We start from the raw sequence: 22,503 nt of genomic DNA on the forward strand, positions 1-22,503 counted from the left end.
AGTAGTTAGCAAAGGAGACAATATATATGGGTAACATAGTGTTTCGGAATAAAGTCTTATGTTCCAGCTGGTTATTCTACGAGTCCGCATCAATATTTAAGTATGTTTCGACATGAGGAGAGATTTGACTTCTTTTTTTAAATAGACAGTTGAGGGGTTGAGTCTGATTTCTGGCGGTAGTGCATTCCAGATCCTTGGACCAATACCAGAGAAGGCGCGGTTATATGTTTTCTTTTTGGCAAACCTTTGAGGCTTCAGAAGAAGGTTACTGGCGCTCCTGGATGATCTGTTTCCTCACGAAAGCTCTAGTTTCTGGGCCACATAACTCGGTGTGTCGTGATGGATGGCCTTATGCGCCATGCAGCCGATTTGTTGTTGGATTTTTGCTTAGAAGGGTAGCCAATTGAGCGCTTTGAAGTCAGGGGAGATGTGGCTATTTCTTTTAGAGCCTGTGATGAGCCTGGCCGCTGAGTTGAGTGATGCTCTAGCGTCAGGTCCGTTGGCGTCCGGGCATCTCAGTGTCATTGCTGTAAGCCTCAGTTTCCTTCCTCGGAGTATGCTTCTGTGCCATGGCATAGAGCTTCTGGGCTTTTCTACAGCCTTGAGTGTTTTCAGCTGGAATTCAGCACGGCTGCCGCAGCCTCTGTTTCATGGCTCTTTGGTAGGCAGAGGTTACGCACCAGGTGGCTGTTTCTCTGCGCAAATTCGTGGTGGCAATTAGGGAAGAACTTGAATGAGGTGTGCTCCATGCCCCAACGACATTCCCAGCTCCACGTGGCGGATATCCCACTGAGATTTATGGGTTAAAAATACCAAGGTTTTTGGTGGAAATCAGCAATTTTCCTCAGCCTCCTTTGGTACTTGCTCTTCGGTGGTGAAGAAATCTGGTGTTTTGACCCTAAAACAGACTTCTTTCCTCTGCTCGTCCAGGAGCTCTCGCCTCTGCATTCACCAAGTGGCAGAAAAAAAAATCTGAAGATGGCAACCAAAAAACAAGAGATCTAGAAAACAGACACAATAGCAGACCCAACCAATAGATAGCAGAATAATGCACAGCCCCGTTTACCAACCAACAACTGGTGAGACAAGCTGTAGGACTGAATGGCGGCAGCTTTATTAGAGAAAACTATAAAGGTGACCACTCGCAGGCGGTTAGACATTTGTAATCATATCTACGAAAATATAATGAGAATTTAAAATGTATTCACAATAATCATTGCCGTCAGTTTGAACCACTTGCGGTGAGTATCTTTGCCTTTAATTCTCCTTCTAGTTATCCCTCCAGCAGATTCTAGGCTTAACTCGCTAGCCATCAGGTAGCCCCTATTCGCCAGCAGCCAAACAGTCTGGGACTGCGAGCGAGATGTGTTCTTCTGGGTGTCACCCATCCTTTTCTTTTCCAGGCCATAGCATTTGTCATGCCAAGCCTCTATGTCATCTGATGCCCTCCCTGTGGCCAATTCTTGAGTTGGGATCTTTTTTGTGAATAGTCTGAGTGCCCTTTTCTGTTGCCCTCCTGTGGCTTATTACCTTTTTGATCATGCCCTTTATACCCATTGCCCTAGAACGGGTGGTTGGAAAATGTTGTTGCAGTGAAGTGGAGGATTTTGGCTTTCCCGGCAGAGGCAACCAACCCCCTTTATACTTTTTTGGTGCGTGCCATTGACTGATTGGTCTGTTAGAACCAATCTCATCAGCTAGCCAATCCGTGAGCCATGACTATTTTACCGCCCTTCCATCTTGGTGCCCTGAGCCCCTCCCCAACTTCCGGGGCCCCTTTAAGTGAATTTCACTCCCCACTTTGGGCTTCTTTGTGCTCTTTGTCCTTGGAGCAGCAGACTTCAGGGGCCATTTTGTGAACTTAGCTTCAGGGCTTTCCACCGGGTTATGGCTCCGGCACCCTGAGCTGAGATGGGTCTTCGATCAACCATTAGCAATATGTCATCAGCATATAGTGATATATTATGCCATGTATCCTTGGCTAATATCCCCTCCTCTCTATGACTAGATCTGTTTGCCTTCACCAGAGGTTTATTCACCAGAACAAATGCTAGGGGTGACCTTAGGAAGTGCTTTTGGTAGGAGATAAGTGGAAGGAAGTCTGTTCTTCCTTTTTTTCAGGCTTTGTTGGTTAAATTCGAAAGATCACAGGATAATAGATTTAATATTGAAATGTCCTTGAGATACATAAATTGTGAATTTCGCCGGGAATTCTTTTAGAACACATTTACTCTTCAATGTAACCAATGAATGTATTATAATAATAATGTATTTTTGGGCTGTAACAATATATTTGCAAGAGCACTAGAAACTGCTGCTCTTAAGTCTTGTGTTAGATGAGCTTCCTGAAAATTCAAATAAAATATTTTAAAAACAAGCGAATGCCCTGCCTGCCTTTCAACAGATGGACTGATGTTATGTTTCCGGTGCATTTTGCCTGGTGTCTGTATAGCCTTGCTGTGGAAGGCTTTCCTGCATGGCTTTCAATCAATCAATCAACTTTTTCTTTATTCGATTTTACAAATAAAACCATAAAAGACATAAGATATCATTAAAATGAACATACAGTTATAAAGATCCGACTCCTTCATGTTTTAAAACCCACATCAGAAAACGTGCAAGGTAAAAACAAATAGCAGGGGAGAGTTTAAGAGCTGTAAAAACAAGAGAGCCGGCCTGGCTTGGTTCAAATTCATTGGCTTTAAACTCGGAAACAGGAACTTATGCCACAGATTATTATATTTTGGACAACGCATAGTGGTGACATGTAAAGTGTTGTTAGTCGTTATATTGTCGCATTCGCATAGGGGCAGGTCCAAGTTTGAGAAACAACCGTGATTAGAGGGGATGAGGCGGGAAAAAGATTCAGCCTAAAATGGGTCAATAGACGATGTCTTAATCCAGGTTAAATATGGTTTTATATGGCTGAGAGTTTGCACTAAAATTGCATGTTGCATGGTATTTATTTTACAGAGTTTTATATATAGCGCGATCTTGACCCGAATCGGGTATCAGAGCGCTTTACAAAGCACCAGTTGCATTACATGAGGCCACATTCATTTGTGTTAGGTAAGGGGAGATTAATTGAAGTCCCCAGAATCACAGGATGTTCAGCGTCATTGCCGAGACTCGAACCCAGTTCCCCACATTCGAGGTCCACTGCCCTAACCGTTAGGCCAACTCCTCTCCCCTAGGATATGATTTGTTAGTGCAAAGTCCTCGCGCTCTGATGCCGACCGAGCGACTTAAAACAGCGGGATTGTCATACAAATCGGACCACACCGCGGCCCGCAAATTACATGCCACATAAGCCAGCCACGGGGCCAAAAAGGACTTTTCCAATAGTAGACAATCCTGCAGAATTAACCTGCTAAAACTAAGTTCCTCCTTTAACTAGATTGAGTTCCAGAGCTTTAAGGGGCTGATGCGTAGCTGGTCAGTAAGAAAGCCTAAGACTAACTCCTCATAGGCAATTTCGGAGGAAACACATTGATGTCCCCAAATAGGCCTCTTAAAAATGTATTTTCGGCTACTTCGAGAGGGGCTACCAGTCCATATCCCCATATTCCACAACCGTAAATTACTAAGGGAATGCACTTGGCCCTGTAAATTTCCAGGACTGGATGGTTTTTTAAGCAGGTGGATGCATTTTCTGCAGCTTCTAACTTCATTTATCACCTGAAGTAGGGTGAATGTTACACAATAGTTCGTGTGCACTGCAGGGAGAATGTGTATCAGAGAGGCTTCAGCACTGCTAAGAGTCTACTACTTAGAAGAAGTCATATTGGTTACTCTGATATTTCTACAAAATCAAGATTAACCAAGTGTGCACCTCATTTACTGACGAAACCGACCTCCCCGGTAGCCTGTTACACAGCATCAAGCAGGTTTTCACAGAATAGATTTCGCAATGGAAGGTCCAAAGTGTCGCATGAGTGCCACACAACAAAAACTTTCAAATACAATTCCAAATTAAATTTTCCTGCTGAGACGTGTCCTTCATCCACCTAGTCTGGGTGGCTGAACTTTACAACAATGCTTTTTTATTCCACTTATTGTAATACATACCCCCAACACCTTCTGCTCCCCTATGTACGTCCTTGAGGAAGTCGTACACCCCTTCCACTGAGTCTTGAAAATCTCGTGGAGGACGGTGAGTCCAGAGGGACGGTTAACGTTGATGTTGAGTACTGTCGGCTTCGCTGCGTCTGTGGCCACCGAGACCCCATTCACTCGGACGACACTGGAAGACATGGCGTCCACCTATAAGAAGAAATGAGCAAATGGTGGTCAACACAAGTCAAACCTGGAGAACATTGACCAGTCAAGGTTAAGAATGGACAGCTGGAAGGCAGATGGTGAGCACTCAGACCATGGTGAGAGGCACGGTGAAGAGATCGAACCACGACCAATTAAAACATTTAAAAAACATGACTGCCAACTAGAACATGGACGGCCCAGGTGTGGATTTAACCAGGTGAAATCTAAAGTAACTGTGGAGGGGTGGCAGGGCAGAGCAGTCAGTAAATTATCAATGAAATGCTCTCCTACTCAGATTACATTGGTCAGTGACTTCTTTTTTTGGGTCTGGTGTTATTCAAGTCATTTTATTGTTACTATGTTATATGTATATATCCTTACATATAGGGAGGAGCTTTGAGCCAGCCTCTTCTTTCTTTGGTCTGTTCTAATGTAATTCACATTTTTCTTCTACCCTCCTCAGCATACAATATGGGGTCGGTGGTTCAGCTAACTTAATGTATTGGCTGCCTTGAACCTGAGTGATGTCATTCTGCCCCTTCACGGGGAGCAGGTCCACACACAAAGTAGGTCCCTTAAGTGCCAGGGACCACTGTGGCAATGTGTGCTTCTTGAAACCAAAAATATTTTTGCTTTTGACAATTTATTTTAGACTTGAGGTTAAGCTCCAATGCCTTCTGTGAGTACCGAAAGTCTTAAAGTTAGGATTTTTCTCAGTTTAGAAGTAGTAAAGTTAGGACTCCTAACTTTAGGACTCCTAAATGCCTTCTGTGAATACCAAAGGCCCGATTTACAGAACTAACTTAAGACAAAATCCTAAACTTACTACCATTTTGGTATTCACAGAAGGCACTTACTCACTTCGGTATTCACAGAAGGCACTTACTCATTTCGGTATTCACAGAAGTCATTTAGGAGTCCTAAAGTTAGGAGTCCTAACTTTACTACTCCTAAACTGAGAAAAATCCTAACTTTAAGACTTTTGATTTTCACAGAAGGCATTTAGGAGTCCTAAAGTTAGGACTCCTAACTTCTGTGAATACCAAAATGAGTAAGTGCCTTCTGTGAATACCAAAATGAGTAAGTGCCTTCTGTGAATACCAAAATGGTGGTAAGTTTAGGATTTTGTCTTAAGTTAGTTCTGTGAATCGGGCCCCCTTACACTATGTGGCAAAGGTGTGTTTGTGATGCACGGCAGCACATTACTGCGCTGGCGTTAGAGAGAGGGGAGGAGCGTGGTATATTTCTGTAAACATGGCGCCCTCCTGCTCTCCCCTCATGCAGCGCAGCATTTGCGACTCCTGCATAGCGCTGCGTGAATTAGTGGTAAATCTGGTTTGAGTATTAGAGGTTAACCAACGCAGCAATGCTCCAGCCCACGGACCCTCATCGTTGCGGGCCTGTCCTCCTGCAGGGCAGGCGGCGGTTACTATCAATGCATCTGCACACATCTGTCAGAGAAACCTTCTGTGCTGCAGAAACTTCAGGTAATTCTCGAAGAAAAAATGTACACTCAACTGATGAATTATTTTAAAACTTACTGATGTACATGCGAATATAAACCCAATACATGAATCTACTGAAATCTAATTATTCAGACTATGGAAGTATCTCTGCTTTTCGAGCTACATCCGTTCCGCTTCATGCTTTGCCTCTCTCCGGTTTCACAACTTTCTCTGCCTCTTCGCCCTTCTTTGCTGCTTTCTGGCCTTTTCTACTTTTCTTTCTCTTTTCATTCATTCGTACAACTTTAGTCTATTCCTTGTAAAACAGATCATGAAAGCACAAGTTCATCCTAAATATTGCAAGACGGATTATGTAACCATATATACAACGGTTAAAAAGACCGAAATATCAAATTTGCCATGTTCATAATAACAGTTCACAAAAAAACATTTAAAAATCCGTTAAAATACTATAAATCTCATTATAACAGGTTAGGCCCATATTGCATATGTAAAACCAAATCTATCTTAATTATTACTAATTAGGCATCGAGCCATGTTTTTCCTCTTTCTGAAACAAGCCCACAAAAACGACGCTACAGAAAAACATACAAACAGGTCCAAGAGGGCCCTTAAAAAATACAACGTCACCCTACATTGCTTGAATTTATAGTACCTGAAAATTGGAAGAATGAATACTTTTCTTTCATCGGTGTAGATCTTACAGAAGGTCTGACTGAACAGAGTGATTATTACATGGGCAGCGCCTTGAGACCCTTACGGGTGAGTATCGCGCTTTATAAATGCCAATGATTGATTGATTGATTGATTACATGGGCAAGGTGACAAATCTAGGAGTTTGTATCTCATAAGGATACCCTAACATTAGTGGGATCAGGTTCATTCGAAAACGCCATAGAATACATCTATGCTGTGCATTATTAATACAAGAGAGATAATACAAGGCTTCCCCTGGTCTTGGTGGAACCAGATCATATGCAATGGAAGAATTCTGAAGGGTTTTTTTCCCCTCCGAGCATAATTTGCTCTCTGTGTGAATAAATCTGTTATCCCTTTCTTCGTAACCCTTCTACAAGATTCAGGGCCCTGCCATAGAGCACCGAGCCGCCCTAATGCATTCAGTGGCACCTCTGCATAATTTAACCAGCCAGTCCTCTTATAATAGTCCAACTTACAGCAATCCTTGACGATACATTGCGTTAAATCTACTGTGGACCTCCGCCAATTACTTTCTACCACTTTCTTGAGCTCTCTCACACTTTCCTTGCAGGTCCCACCTCGTTTGACCCGTGAGGGCCGGACACCTCGCGGTGTTTTTATCACTCTTTGCAGAGCGGCTTGCCATATGTCTCGGAAACTCCCTTGTCTGACCGTGGTCGGTTTTTGTTTTTCATATATCTCGGTGGCGAATGCACAGCCACATTCAGGAGAGTGGGCGCTGTGCGGTCACTACAAGCGCTGCATGTGATAAGGCGCTAGTGTGCGTGGACTGCTTGATCCCAACTTCGGCTAGTATTAGCCCTTCCAGGAACCCAGACAAATCAATCGTTGAAATGAGGCGAGTCAGGGTTTTTGTACTTGCAAGTTCTAATTGTTACATGTGTGTCTATGTTCTGGCTGCTTTAGTTATGCTAAACTGACTGACCTTGAAATATATCATTTTCGGGGACTTTTAAATCGCAGTCCTAATGAAAGCCAGGGACCTCTGAGCCAATGCGTTAGGGCTGAAACATGTTGACTTTACAGAGCGTGCAAGGCCACTAATTCCAATCGCACACCACCTGATTGCACTTTTTAACCATGCCAGGAACACCATCAATAGAGGGGTACCTAGGTGTTCCGAGGTGCTCTTAATGTTCTCGAGACCCTAGTGGGAGCTCCCTGGAACACGGAAGAGCCCATCCTGGGCTTTAGGGGCCTGAATAAGACCAGGTGATGAAGCGTGCCACTAATAGAGCGGGAGAGGGTCAAACAATGAGAAAAGCGATTGCGGTTTCGATCCAGGGTCAAGCATTCATCATCTATTGAACATTTTGTCGATCTGTGGCGATACAATTTGTAGGCTACCTTTTGTTGAGTGTTTGATGGAAGTGGGCGGCTGTATCCTACTCTTCGCCTCTCTCCCCTGTGTCCTAGTGGATAACTGTCGGTACCGACTGGGGTATGATGATAAAATATCCCTTTGAGCCCCATCAGGGGAGAGGATGAGGCCTAACACATAGGGCAGCCGACCTCGAATCTGGGGAACTGGGTTCGAGTCTCTGCAACGATACTCAACATCCTGTGATTCTGCGCAAATCACTTGATCTCCCCGTGCCTGACAAAAATGAATGTGTCCTTAAGTAACGAAACTGGTGCTCATGTAAAGCGCTCTGATACCCGATACTTTCAGGTCAAGTCTGCGCTATATAAACCTCTGAGGAAAAAAACACATAGTAGTTGCGCCCGCTTCCTAGATTTGGGAACTATCAGAAGGAGTTTCTCATTCTGCAGTTAGACGATAAGGCTAGCCATTCAAGAAAATGTTTGTGAAAAACAGAATTATGGAAACACTTTCAATCTGGGCCAACAAAAGTTTTTGATTAGTAGAGGTCGGTAGTCCAAGATGCAGAAGCAAAGCTTCGACTACGTCCTCCCGGCCAGCCCATGTAACCAACTGTACCAGCTCGCTGTAGCTAGAGCAATGGAAAACACAGATATCACTGGAAAATTATCGCCATTGCGCTATGCGTTGTTGATACAGCAATAGCATGGCGATAATTGCCAGCGATAGCTGGCGATAAACATGTTCTCGCTAAGAGCATCCAGCAATAATTATCGCTGCCGCTTGATAATATGCCCCTTCATTTCCAGATTCTTTTTGCCTCTACCTTTACTCATTTTCCACTTCTTAACTAGTTATTCCATTTCTAAACTCGTTTTCCATTTTCATAACATGTTTTCCCATTTTTCAGCTTTTTCCCTCGTAATATTTTTCCTCGCATCGCCCCCTTCCCGGCCAAATCACTCTCCTTCCTGCTTCCACCTACCGGTGACCCCCCCCCCCCAGCGCCTCTCATGGAAACCTGGTTAATAGAGGCCGCAACGCAGCCGCACTGCCAGAGCGCCAAAGGAAAACCCGTCGGCGCCTGGACCACTTCCAGCACAAGGGTCCGTGGCCCCCCGCCAACCCACAGGTACACCAGCACCAAACTCCTGTCCCTCAACTCTGGACCTCGCAACAACAACTGTATCCGCACTTCTCCACGATCAACCACAGGACCTTTTTCCTGCCACCACTGCCTCTTCCAATGTAAAATAGAATCCCCCGCTCAAGAAACCCCACCCCCTGCCACCACTGCAGGACAACTCCACTGCCTGCTGATAGACCCCTGATCACTCCACAAACACCCCATCGAGATCTCAGACGTCATCACATCACTCACACCGGATGTCGTCTTCCTCCCCGAAATCTGTCTTAACCCTTCATCAGCAATCGACATCGCCACTACAAATGGATACAAGATAATTTACTGGAACCGCATCAACAAACACGGAGGTGGAATAGCCATCATCCACAAAGAATCCCTCAGCTGCACAGCCATCACCTTTAGTACCACCCCCATCATGAAACACCTCCGACGGCAAAACATCTGTCAGAGGCACTCTCACCTACAGACCAGGCCATCCACAACTACATTGCCCCTCCATGACACCAACAACTACAACACCACCAACTTTCTCGAAAGCATGGGCACCCTCGGCCCCACGTAACTAGTCACCAACCCCATGCAAATTGCCTCACGCACACTGGACCCATATTTTCAGCCAGCGACAGAATTAAGTACAGCCACTTCTCCGAAATCACCTGCGCTGACCACTCAATTGCCCACTTCTACCTCACATTTACCCGCAACATCACCTACCAGTCCAGCACCTTCCCACAGGAACTGGAGCAAAGTAAGCTTTGACCTTTAGACCATCACTCTTAGCACCCCCAGACACAATTTCTAACCTCGAGATGGCCATCGAAAACTTCAACAAATGGATCACTGATTGCGCCAACATAGCCGCATCCCTCAAACCCACCAAAACAGCAGTTACTCCAACTACTACACTGGGTTCAACCCAGAACTTAAATGACCTTAAATCTGCCTCCCACCCTGCACCTCGGGCCAAAGAATATCATCTGTGGCATTCCCAGAGAGTCCTCACTGGGCCCAACCTTGTTCAACACGTACATGAGCCCGCTGGCCACCTTGGTCCGATCCCATGTTATGAGCATAGTTCCTTATGCTAACGACACTGAGCTCATCCTCTCCCTATCCTCTGCCCCCGCCAGCACCAAATCCAAAATCCACAGGTGCATGACCAGCATCACCGGCTGGATCCAGAACAGGTGCCTCAAACTCAACACCGACAAACATGAGATACCCATCTTCGGGAGCAACACATCCCCACGATAGCACTCCTGGTGAACTTGGACCCTCACCCACACCCACAGAGCATGGAAGGAACCGTGGCATCATACTAGACAGCAACCTCACTACGCACAAGTAGATAAACGATGTCTCATCTTCCTGCCTCCTCACTCTGTGCATGCTTTGGAAAATCTTCAAGTGGCTCCCCATCAGCACCAAACGCACAGTCACCCAGGCCCTCATCACCAGCCACCTGGACTACGGCAACTACCTCTATGCGGGGATCACCACACACCTACTAAGCAGATTACAGATCATTCAGAACGCAGCAGCCTGGCTCGTCCTCGACCTACCTATGAGGATCCACATCACCCTCACCTCAGAGCACTATACTGGCTCCGCATGAGCAAAGGGTGCAAGTTGAGGCTCCTAACCCATGCCTACAAGGCCCTGCACAACAAAGGACCGGCCTAAATCAACCACAGGGTGAATTTCCACCAACCCATGAGACAACTGTGCTCCGAATCTCTCTCCATAGCCCACACACCCCGATCCACAGAAGCAGGAGCGGCGGCTAAGGCTTCTCATACCTGGCCGCTGAGTCTTGGAACAGACTTACCCTCCACCTCCGAACAGCCCCAACCCTGCAAGAATTCAGAAAAGACCTAAAAACCTGCCTATTTGACTGACATCCCACAGCCGCTGAACCCCCCGCACCCCATACACTTCAGCGCCTCGATAGCCTCACAGGTGATAAGCAGCACTTCACAAATACCGTTGATTTGATAGATGTTGAATAACTCAGTACACCCAGTGCTTAATTTACAAAATAAATAAATAAGGGCTGAGGCTAAAAGATACTCTCAAGAGCTTGCTTCTGCTAAATGCTAGGTTACCACAAACCAAGGCTGTGTGGACTTGATTCCACCTTATGCCTCTTTCGTCAGTCATACACACTTGCTGTCTCTGTAACTCACTCCTGCATCTTCTGTTTCAACCCTGCTGGATACCTTAGGTGCTTTTTCTAGCTTTCTCTTCCTCTGCCATTCACCATTTTATTTCTTCTGTTAGGTAAACAATGAAAAATAAGTTCTAGTCCTTCAAAAAGGGTGTCACGTATGTACTGTACCATATAACATGCCTGCTATGTTTTTCAAGGACAGTGCCAACACTTCTCAGCAAGACAGCCACACGTTTATTTGAACAATAACAATACCTCCTTTTATGGCTTCATGGGCCATTACCAACACTTCTCAATAAGACTGTGACACTTTTCATTGACAGTAGAAATTCTTCTAAACAGGGTTCCCTTCCATTTTATGAAGAGTAGAAAACAACAGGGCAATCATACTTAAACGGGACAGTATAGACACTCCTCAGCAGGGCAATCATACTTAAACGGGACAGTATAGACACTTCTCAGTAGGGCAATCATAACTATACAGGATGGTGTATACACTCTTCAGCAGGGCAATCATACTTATATGGGACGGTAAAGACATCATCTTTGAATCCTCTTTAAATCCCTTTGCTTAGTCTTCCGAGCTCTCCGGGACACAGGCCCACTTCATCTGAAACAACAATTTCAGTGGTATGTGCCTGGAAGATCGTTACGCTCATTAGGAGCAAAATTAACTGTATTACCGACCATAAGGAGAGCCAGATGGGGAGGCAGAAGCTTTTCCGCTGGGGCAGCCAAGGCCTGGAATGAGCTTCCTTTCAGTTTGAGAAACTCTAAGGACTTTTTTGCATTTAGGAAAGCGCTCAAAACATGGCTGTTTTAAATTTTCCTGGCCGGAACCGTTAGTTAGGAGGACTGTAGCAAGCGCCAGGACACCTTAGGGTAACCGTGCGCTATATAAGTTTTACTAACATAACATAACTCCTCAGCGGGGCAGTCATACTTATACAGGACGGTACGGACACTCCTCAGCAGGGCAATCATACTTATGAAGGGACGGTACAGACACTCCTCAGTTGGGCAATCATACTTATACGGGTCGGTACAGACACTTCTCGGCACGAGAATCATACTTATAAGGGACGGTACGGACACTCCTCAGCAGGGCAATCATACTTAAATGGGATGATACAGACACTTCTCAGCAGGGCAAACATACTTAAACGGGACAGCACAGACACTCCTCAACTGGGCAATCATACTTATAAGGGACATTACAGATACTTCTCAGCAGGGCAATCATACTGATATAGGACAATACAGACATTACTCAGCAGGGCAATCATACTTATATGGGACGGTACACACATTTCTCAGTAGGGCAATCATAATTATACAGGGCAGTACATACACTACCCAGCAGGGCAATCATACTTATAAGGGACGGTAAAGCCACTCCTCAGTGGGGCAATCATACTTATACAGGGCAGTACAGACACTCCTCAGCAGGGCAATCATACATATAAGGGGCAGTAAAAACACTCCTCATCAGTGCAATCATACTTATACGGGACAGGAGATATTTCTAACCAGGGCAATTATACTTATACGGGACAGTACAGACATTCCTTAGCAGGGACATCATGCTTATTTGAGACGGTAAAGACACTCCTCAGCGGGGAAATCATACTTATATGGGACAATACAAACACTCTGCAGCAAGGCAATCGTACTTATACGGGACAGTACAGACACTCTTCAGCAGGGCAATCAAACGTATAGGGATGGTACTAACAATCCTCAGCAGGGAATTCAAACTTATAGGGACGGTACAGACACTCCTCAGCAGGGCAAACATACTTAAACAGGACAGCACAGACACTCCTCAGCTGGGCAATCATACTTATAAGGGACATTACAGATACTTCTCAGCAGGGAAATCATACTTATACCAGACGATACAGACACTCCCCAGCAGGGCAATCATACTTATATGGGACGATACAGACATTCCTCAGCAGGGCAATTATACTTACAAGAGACGGTACAGATACTTCTCAGAAGGGCAATCATAGTTATAAGGGACGGTATACATACTTGATTTGATTTGATTTGATTTGACTTGATTTATCTATTTGTAGAGCGCGCGAATGCCCAAGGGCGTCTTGGCGCTGTGAGATACCGCTGGCTCTTGAAGATGTTGATTAGGGCTATGTGGAGAAAAGCCACGTTTTAACTTCCTTTCTGAAGGATTTCAAAGATGGGCTGTTTTTTATGTCTAGCGGTAGTTGGTTCCAAATTCTTGCCGTGTGCACCAGGAAACTTCTTCTGCCCCAGTTAGCTCTCTTAAATCTTGGGACCCTGATTATTTTCATTTGGCTGGATCTAAGAAGTCTATTTGGCTCATACATTTTTAAATGGGATTTTAGAAATTGTGATCCAGTTCCATTAATTGCTTTATACGCCAGGCATAGTGATTTGAATTGTATCCTTTTTACAATTGGCAGCCAGTGCAGATTTTTTAGTTTGTGGCTGATTGTTTCAAATTTTGGTATCCCTAGTATCAGCCTGGCTGCTGCATTCTGCAGGCGTTGGAGTTTGAGTAGGATTTTCTTCCTGGCTCCGGCGTATAGGCCGTTCCCGTAGTCCAGTCTGGACAAGGCTAATGCTGTCACCACTGTCTTGCGTGAGTCATGTGGTAGGTAAGGTAGGATTTTCTTGATAAATTTTAGCATGTACCAAAGTGATGATGCCAGCTTACTGGCTTGAGCATCAAAGGAAAGATTGGTATCTAGAGTGATTCCCAGGTTTTTCACCTTTTCTGATGGTTCGGGACATCCTCCTAGTTCTTTTGGCCACCATGAATGGGACCATATTTTTGTGTCCCCTCCTAGTATCATGACCTCACTTTTAACCCCGTTTAGTTTTAGGCAGTTTGTTCTCATCCATTGGCTGATTTGTACCATGCCGATTTGAAATTTTTCTGCTGTGTTCTCTACGTCTTTATTTATTGAGACCACGATTTGGGTATCGTCGGCGTAGGATATTGGGGTGAAGCCACAGTTCCTTATTATTTGTGCAAGGGGAGTTACGTACAGATTAAAAAGAGTGGGGCTCATCGAGGAGCCCTGCGGGACTCCACATGGTAGGTTGAATTTGTTGGATTTTGCCTCTCCCGATTCTACTGAGAAGGTTCTGTTCTCTAAAAAGGAAGCAATGAGGGCACAAGCTAAGTCATGTAATTGTGCTGTTTTCAGGCGTGTTATGAGGATCTCATGGCTGACTGTATCGAAGGCCGCCGATAGATCAAGTAGAATCAAGGCGGCCTTCGATCCGTTGTCCAGTGCTTGCCTGAGTTCCTCCACTGCTGTGATAAGAGCAGTCTCTGTTCCATGTCCTTCACGGAAACCAAACTGTGAGTGATCCAACCAGTTGCCATCCAGCAAGTATCGAGATAACTGTTTATTTAATAGTTTCTCTAAAACTTTAGCGGCAAAAGGGATCCTGGCTATTGGTCTATAGTTGTTCGGGCTTTCGCAGTCTAAGTTAGGCTTTTTTAGAAGCGGCCTGATTGATATCATTTTCCAATCATTGGGGAAGATGTTGGTTTTGATAATTTGGGAAAATAGTTTTTCTAATACTATGCTCAGCTGTTCGGAGCAGATGTGCATTATTTTGGATGGACAGGGGTCCATTGGGCTACCTAAGTTCATGGTGTGGATCTCTTTTTGGATCTGTTCTGCTGTCGGGGGGGTGAAGAGGAACAATGTGGTTTGATCTGGGTGTTTACTCACTGGGGTTGTTGTCTGTAAATTATCCCTTTTAGCTGTTTCTGTGCTATGGTTTTTAAAGGAGTCATATACTGATGAAACTTTGCTGACAAAGAATTCACCTAGCACGTTTCAGAAGTCTGATGATAGTGCTTCTGGGTTGTTGTTCTCAAATTTTGATAATTTTTTAACAGTGTCAAAAAGGGTTTTACTTGAATTTTTAGATTCGTTGATTTTATGGATAAAGTATTTACTTTTTTCTGTTATTATTAGTTTTTTATAGTATGCTAAGGTAGCTTTGTATTCTTGTTTGAGGTGAGTATCATAATTAGTTCTCCACTTTTTTGTCCGCTCTTCTACACGTCTGTTTCTGGATTTTTAGTGCTTCCGAGAACCATGGTTGTGAGGGGGTTTTTCTTTTCAGAGTGGCTTTCTTTCGTGGGACTGTTAGCTTAACTGCATTCTCCAACCACTCATTAAATTGTTTGCAAGCTGTATTACAATCTTCGTGAAGTGTAGGGTATAATGATTGGAGTGTTTCAATAAATGCCTGGTTATCCATTTTAGACCATTCAAGGTAAGTTGTTTGTTTAATGTGTTCCATAGGTCTCCCAGTGTCCTCTTTAATTTCTAAAGTAAAACTGATTAGTTTATGGTCTGACCACGGGATAGGGATAGTATCTATTTTTGTTAGACTTTCACATGAAGTGAAAATACCGTCCAATGTGTGGCCAGCATCATGGGTATCCATGTGTACTTTTTGTTTTAGATCAAAAATTGACATTGCATCAATAAATGGGGCTACCTTTGGGTCGGAGATTTTTTCTAAATGTAGGTTAAAATCTCCTAAAACTGTGTAGTCTGGACTAGTCACACTGGATTCGAGAAACGGGCTTAGCAGCTCAATCAAGGGCGTTTTTGCACTAGGTGGTCTGTATATTAGTAGTCCATTAAACGTATATTTATCTGTGATTTTTATTTGGAAAGTTAAGGTTTCGCAATCTGGGGTACTTCCTTTGTCTGAAGTTTTCATTTTATAGTCTTTTTTTGCTATAATTGCCAATCCTCCCCCACGTTTTATTTTTCTGTCAGCTCTTGAGAAGGAGTAACCCTCCGGAATGGCCAGGGTCAGGTCGGCATCGGAAGCTTCGTCTGCCCATGTTTCGGTAACAAATAGTATATCAATATTATGATTATCTATTAATTCCGCTGTTTGTATTTTGTGTTTGACTAAGGACCTGACATTGAGCAAGGCGATTTTCAGATTGTAATTTCTATATTTTGGTATTCTGGTATTAGCCAGGTTCTTAATGGGGGAAAAGTCAAAGACTTGTGAGCATGTTGGACATTTTTTACCTTCTTTGTGTGGTTCTATCGGGCACATGAGACTCGTGGTCTCAATTCTTGAAGTTCTTGACTGGAGTATTTCCGTAGTCTTTTCTCGGGGTCGCTTTGGGCAGGGGATGTGGCCCTGAGCCCGGTCTTGGCGCGGACGGGCGCAGACGGGCTTGCTGCGCGTTTGTGGAGGGCACATTTCTAGTGGTGTGGAGGGGGGCGTGGCCAGCGTCAGTGGGCGTGGCTTGTGCTCGCTCCGATTCTGGCGGCAAGAACTCCGACCCGCTGCAGCCCTGAAATCGGCAGCGCGGGGAGTTCACAACAGGTGAGGTGAGGGAAGTGCTCGGGATTGCGTGCTACGGTTTTCAAAAGTGCAATTATAAACAGGTGCAGTCTTTAAAAAACAGCGTGCATCAATTTATCAACATACAAATTTTAAAAGTAATTCTTTAAAATCAGATGATACAAATCATAAAAAGCAGTTTACTCTCCCGGCTATCTCGCCTCAGGAGTGGGGTAGTCTCTGTTTAGCGGCTTGAATTCAGCTCGCTTTTAAGGTTTTGCAAGGGGGCGTGGCCAGTGTCAGTGGGCGTGGCTTGTGCTTGCTCCGATTCTGGCGGCAAGAACTCCGACCCGCCGCAGCCCTGAAATCGGCAGCGTGGGGAGTTCACAACAGGTGAGGTGAGGGAAGTGCTCGGGATTGCGTGCTACGTTTTTCAAAAGTGCAATTATAAACAGGTGCAGTCTTTAAAAAACAGCGTGCATCAATTTATCAACATACAAATTTTAAAAGTAATTCTTTAAAATCAGATGATACAAATCATAAAAAGCAGTTTACTCTCCCGGCTATCTCGCCTCAGGAGTGGGGTAGTCTCTGTTACTTCTCAGTAGGGCAATCATACTTATATGGGACGGTACAGACACTCCTCAGCAGGGCAATCATATGTAAACGGGACAGTACAGACACTCCTCAGCAGGGCAATCATATTTAGATGGGACGGTACAGACACTCCTAAACAGGGCAATCGTACTTACACAGGACGGTACAGACACTCCTCGGCAGGGCAATCATATTTATGCGGGATGGTACAGATACTTCTCAGCAGGGCAAACATACTTATACGGGATGGTACAGACAGTTCTCAGCATGGCAATCACACTTATACAGGACAATACTGGCACTCCTCAGCAGGACAATCATACTTATATGGGAGGGTACAGACAGTCCTCAGCAGGGCAATCATACTTATATGGGACGGTACCGACAGTCCTCAGCAGGGCAATCCAATTTATAGGGACGGTACAGACACTCCTCAGCAGGGCAATCATACTTATACAGGACAGTAGAAACACTTCTCAGCAGGGCAATCATATTCATACGGGACAGTACACATGCTTCTCAGCATGGCAAGCATACTTATACGGGACAGTACAAATGCTCCTAAGCATGGCGATTGTACTTATAAAGGGACAGTACAGACACTCCTCAGCAGGGCAAGCATACTTATACGGGACAGTACAGACACTCCTCAGCAAGGCAAGCATACTTATACGGGACAGTACAGACACTCCTCAGCAGGGCAAGCATACTTATACGGGACAGTACAGACACTCCTCAGCAAGGCAAGCATACTTATACAGGACAGTACAGACACTCCTCAACTGGGCAATCATACTTATAAGGGACTGTACAGACACTCCTCAGCAGGGCAATCATACCTATACAGGACATTAAAGACATTCCTAAGCAGGGCAATCATACTTATATGGGACAGTACAGACACTCCTCAGCAAGGCAAGCATACTTATACGGGACAGTACAGACACTCCTCAGCAGGGCAATCATACTTATAAGGGACAGTACAGACACTCTTCAGCAGGGCAATCATACTTATATCGGACGGTACAGACACTTCTCAGCATGACAACCATATGTAAATGGGATGATACAGACACTTCTCAGCAGGGCAATCATACTTATACGAGACAGTACATACACTCCTCAGCTGGGCAACCGTACTTATATGGGACAGTAAAGATTTTAATCTGTAGTCCAGCCCACATTGGGTTGGATTCCCTGGTGCACAATCTTGGCCTCTCAATCAATAGAGGGTTTTTTAGTGAGAGTTTTATAAAATGAGTAGTAATCAAAGTTTTTGCAATCCAAATGGTTCTATTACATGAACTTGAATTCAATCCATTATTATAGTCATAATACCATCATAGTTATCATTTTTGAAATTCCGGAATTCAATGCATTTCAGGCTGGTGCCCTTCGTCAGGGATCACTTTAAAGATTAAGATGGTCAAAGTTCATCGTGTGTATGAACCGGTGTTCACTTCCCGATCGAAGCAGTCACCACCCCGAAATGCATTGGATTCCGGAAATTCAAAAATGATGCTAGATGGTTTTGTCAATATTTTGTTAGACAAGTTACACAGCAGCGCGAGCAACTGTACAGATTGGATTGAAGATTAAAAAAAGCCCTAAAAAGTGGTCAATGCTAGCCGCGTCATATTTTGTTATTTTTTTTTAAGTGTAAGCCCGGTTGTACAGCAGCTAGTGTGGAAAGTGTGGCATGTAGGCTGTGTTGGGAGCAGCAGAGGATGCTTGTCCAGCCATGCGTTGGAATGGAAGCACTCCTTAGACTAACACATTTGTATGCCGGATGTGTCCATATTTCAGACAAGCGTGAATCCCTGGTAGTTTAGAAGTGAAGTTTATTTATGGTGGGGGCCAGCATAATGGACAGATACTACCAAGTTTCGCCACTTCAAATGCCTTTCCTCCACACCGACATGTTTTTTCAAGTCATGGCGTATTCATGTGTGCTGGTCAATCTGTTCTTTGGGACCTACAACACACAATGGCTAAGAGAGAGGAGCAGGCTTGTTATCTTACGTTATGTCATTTTGCGAAGGATGCTGCAAATGCCATTAAGTTAAATGACTCTATGAGCAACGAGTCCTCTTACCATAATAGCCACCAAGTTAACAAGCAAGCGACAGAGAGGACAACACATATCATGGCCCATTGCTCTCATGTGATAGCTCTCAAGCAAACATTTTTAAGGCACAGCGACCGACAGATGGCGAACGGTGCTTGTGGACTCTGGGAGCCAGGTAAGGCAACAAGCATTTACAATGCAACAGGTCTCGCAATGACATTATTTGGAGCTATTGACATTGTAAATGGCACTGTTTTTTTTGTTTGTTTTTCTTTTTGGTAAAACACAAATGAAAGGCATTGTAATTTAAAATGCCAATAGCTAAAAAAGATTTAATTACAATGCCTTTTATTTGTGTTTTACAAAAGAAAAACAACAACAACAAAAAACAGTCATTTACAATGTCAATAGCTCAAGATAATGTCATGGCGAGACCTAATGCATTGTAAATGCTTGTTATAAGAATAGTTTTATAAACTTCAAGAGCTGCTCTCCTAAAGTAGGTGTTTTTCCTCTACTGTAATCTCCGTCTCCTAAAAAATATTGAAAGCAGCTATCCTGAGTAGACCGCTAAGAAACAGTGGCTGTTTATATATATATATATAGTATTCCAAAGTGCCTTTGCGCAGCGAGAGGGCACTCGACAACCATCCCACCATCTGGTTTAATTTGCAGACTGCCTTTTCATGTCCATCCATCTTTTGCTTTGCCAACGCGTTTCAAAACACTGGGTCTCTTCTTCAAGGGCTATTACAAAGCACATCTGACCGCAAGCATTGATGCAATTCAACTTTTATTGATTTTCGTTTTCAATCCGCCCCCAGTGGGCGTAAGCTAAGTGCAGGCATTGTGGAACATGAAGTCTTCAGTGCGCACAACACTAATCCTTGGGTAACTTCAAATGTGCATTTTCATTTTAATGTTTGTTCTTCTACCTTCGTAGGTGACGGACATGAAGGCAGGCTTAATACGCAAGGGACGCTGTGCTACCGGTCCTAAACAGTTCGGGACCTCAGCCTCTTCAACCGGTAATTTGAAGTCCTCACCGGTTGATGATGGGGCTCCTCTCCGCGGCCAGACCGCCGCGTGTAATTTTGTATTCCAAAAGTGCCTTTGCGCAGCGAGAGGGCACTCGACAACCATCCAAAGACACTGGGTCTCTTCTTCAAGGGCTATTACAAAGCACATCTAACGGCGAGCATTGATGCAATTCAACTTTTATTCATTTTCGTTTTCATGCCGCCCCCAGTGCGCATATGCTAAGTTCAGGCATCCCCTTCCTGCAGGGTCATCTCTGAACTTTTTGCCTTCCTCCTGTATTTTTTCTGACCTGTTGTTGGCTGTTTTATGACTCTGGGCACCTTACCACTGCTGATCAGTGCTAAGGAGCATATGCTCTCCCTATTATAAAGTGTATACATTGATTAGTTTCCATGTAAAGTGCACCAGGAGTGCCAGGACTTGTAAATAAACATGCTGCTGGTGGGCTTGCAGCACTGGTTGTGCCACCCACAGAAGCGACCTAGTAAAATGTGTCTAAGGTCTGCCATTGCAGAACCTGCGTGCAGTCTGGTACTGTCATGCTGACTGCACAAGTGCACCTACTTGCCAGTCCCTAAACCTTCCCATAACTACATATTAGTCACCCCTATGGTAGGCCCAAGGGCAGGGTGCATTGTAAGCATAAGGTAGGACATGCCCTGATGTGTGTGGCATGTCCTAATGGTGAATTACAGCCATTATCGTTTTTCACTATTGGAAGGCTACCTGCTCTCCATAGGCCAGAATGGGCTGCTGGAATTATTACACTCTATAATCCCAGCGGACTCAGAGAGCATGGTAGAAAGTCAAGTTTAGTATGCCTGAACTCAGAATAATAAAATACTTCTTTTAGTAAAGTTTATTTTAATATCCTGTGTTTGTAAATACTACTTTTAGAAAGTTAGTATTTACTTGCCTAACCATTTCAGTCCGCCTCTGCTGTGTGTGTGTGTGCTGCCTAGTTTCAGTGAGGGGCAGGGCTGAGGAATTCCAGGAGACAGGCTGGCTGCCAGGTGGTGGGTAGAGAGATTACACCAGGATGGGTGGGAGGAGTACACCTTGACTCTGAATAGGGCTGTGCTCTGCCACCACAATGCTGGCTCCGCCACCTGTGGAGCGTCTGATGTCTCTGCCCTGTGCACTGAAAGGAAAGAGCAGAGTCACCACAACAAAGTGCTCCAAAACCGGACTGAGCCAGGCACAGGCCCCCTGGCCACAAAGAACAAAAGAAACTGTGTATAAAAGAAGGAGCCCTGCTCCTAAGAAATCAGATCCTGTTGACGCCAAGAAGAAACTCTGCCTGAAGAGAAGGACCTGGGAAAGATACATGGAGGACTACTGTCTCTAGCCTAAGAGACTGGCCTGTGGTGGGTGCCTTGCTGCAAGAAGGATAGAGGAAGAAAAGACTGAAATACTTTTTGTTCACTTGTGCATCTGAAACAATCTCCAAGGGCTTGCTTGTGAGCTTGCCTCCTGAACTGCGCCCCAGGAACAGTGGGCGCTACCCCTCCTTGGAAGAAGGGAACTGCTGCTGGTGAATTCCCCCCTTCAGCGCTGACTCCGGAGACCTGAGTGCGACGGGGACGCTGTCCTGCACTCTGAGAACCTGTGCGTCCTTGTCCTGCCGAGCAAAGTGACCTCTGGACGACCGTGCTGCAGTTAGCACCGTAGCGGCCTGCCCCGCCTGGCCGGAGCACCGCAAACTGCTACCCCCTCGAGCCGGAGCTCGCAACGCAAGAATGGACCGTCCGCTCCAAGCAACGAGCATCTGTGGCCCCCGAGCCGTAGAGCCCACCGTAAAGACCGCCTGCACCTGAGTTCACCTCTCCTGGACGACACCCTATTGGCAGCGCCTCGCCGCTAGATTCACCCCAAGCCCCCGCCCCCGCCCCCGCCTTCTTCAGCATCGCGACGGACGTCAAAGTCAAGAGGCGCCCCACAACGCATCGCTGCCCTCTGAGAAGCAGGACCGCACCGCGACGTGGGACGCCCTCCTCTTCAACTGCTGCGTCGCCTCGAACCCCCAAGAAGAAACAAGGTACTGTGCGCTTTCAAAAACACCAGCGTACCTGTAGCGTACGGCTGTAGCGTAGTCGAACTGTACGCGTCCGAGATCCAAGCATTCCTGCAGCGTACGGCTGCAGCGTAGAGAACTGTGCGCGTTCTGACCCCCAGCGTACAGGCAGAGTACGGCTGCATCACAGAGAACTGTACGCGCCATCGTAGGCCAACCATACGGCCCGTACTGCCTTAAGATCGTCGGCCCCGTACGCTTGCTCCCGCGGGAAGCGTGAGCTATCGTGGGGATCGTCCTGAAGAGCGGTACGATGCGTACCAAGAGCGGTACGACGCGTACGAAGAGCGCTACGACGCGCACAGACC

At 45.3% G+C, this 22,503-nt stretch overlaps 1 protein-coding gene across 2 annotated transcripts in view; it reads right to left on the bottom strand.

Moving 5' to 3' along the window:
- Positions 1-22,503, bottom strand: part of LOC146839441 (transmembrane protein 176B-like) — a 112,302-nt gene that overhangs the window by 80,014 nt on the left and 9,785 nt on the right. For both annotated transcript variants that reach the window (XM_085651491.1, XM_085651492.1), the window contains exon 2: positions 4,069-4,263. In XM_085651491.1, the coding sequence (XP_085507617.1) occupies positions 4,069-4,254 (186 nt within the window). In that variant the 5' untranslated portion in view covers positions 4,255-4,263. The remainder of the gene's footprint in view (positions 1-4,068; positions 4,264-22,503) is intronic.

This window comes from Triturus cristatus, chromosome 4_1, assembly GCF_964204655.1.
Source record: "Triturus cristatus chromosome 4_1, aTriCri1.1, whole genome shotgun sequence".
Taxonomy (NCBI): Eukaryota; Metazoa; Chordata; class Amphibia; order Caudata; family Salamandridae; genus Triturus; species Triturus cristatus.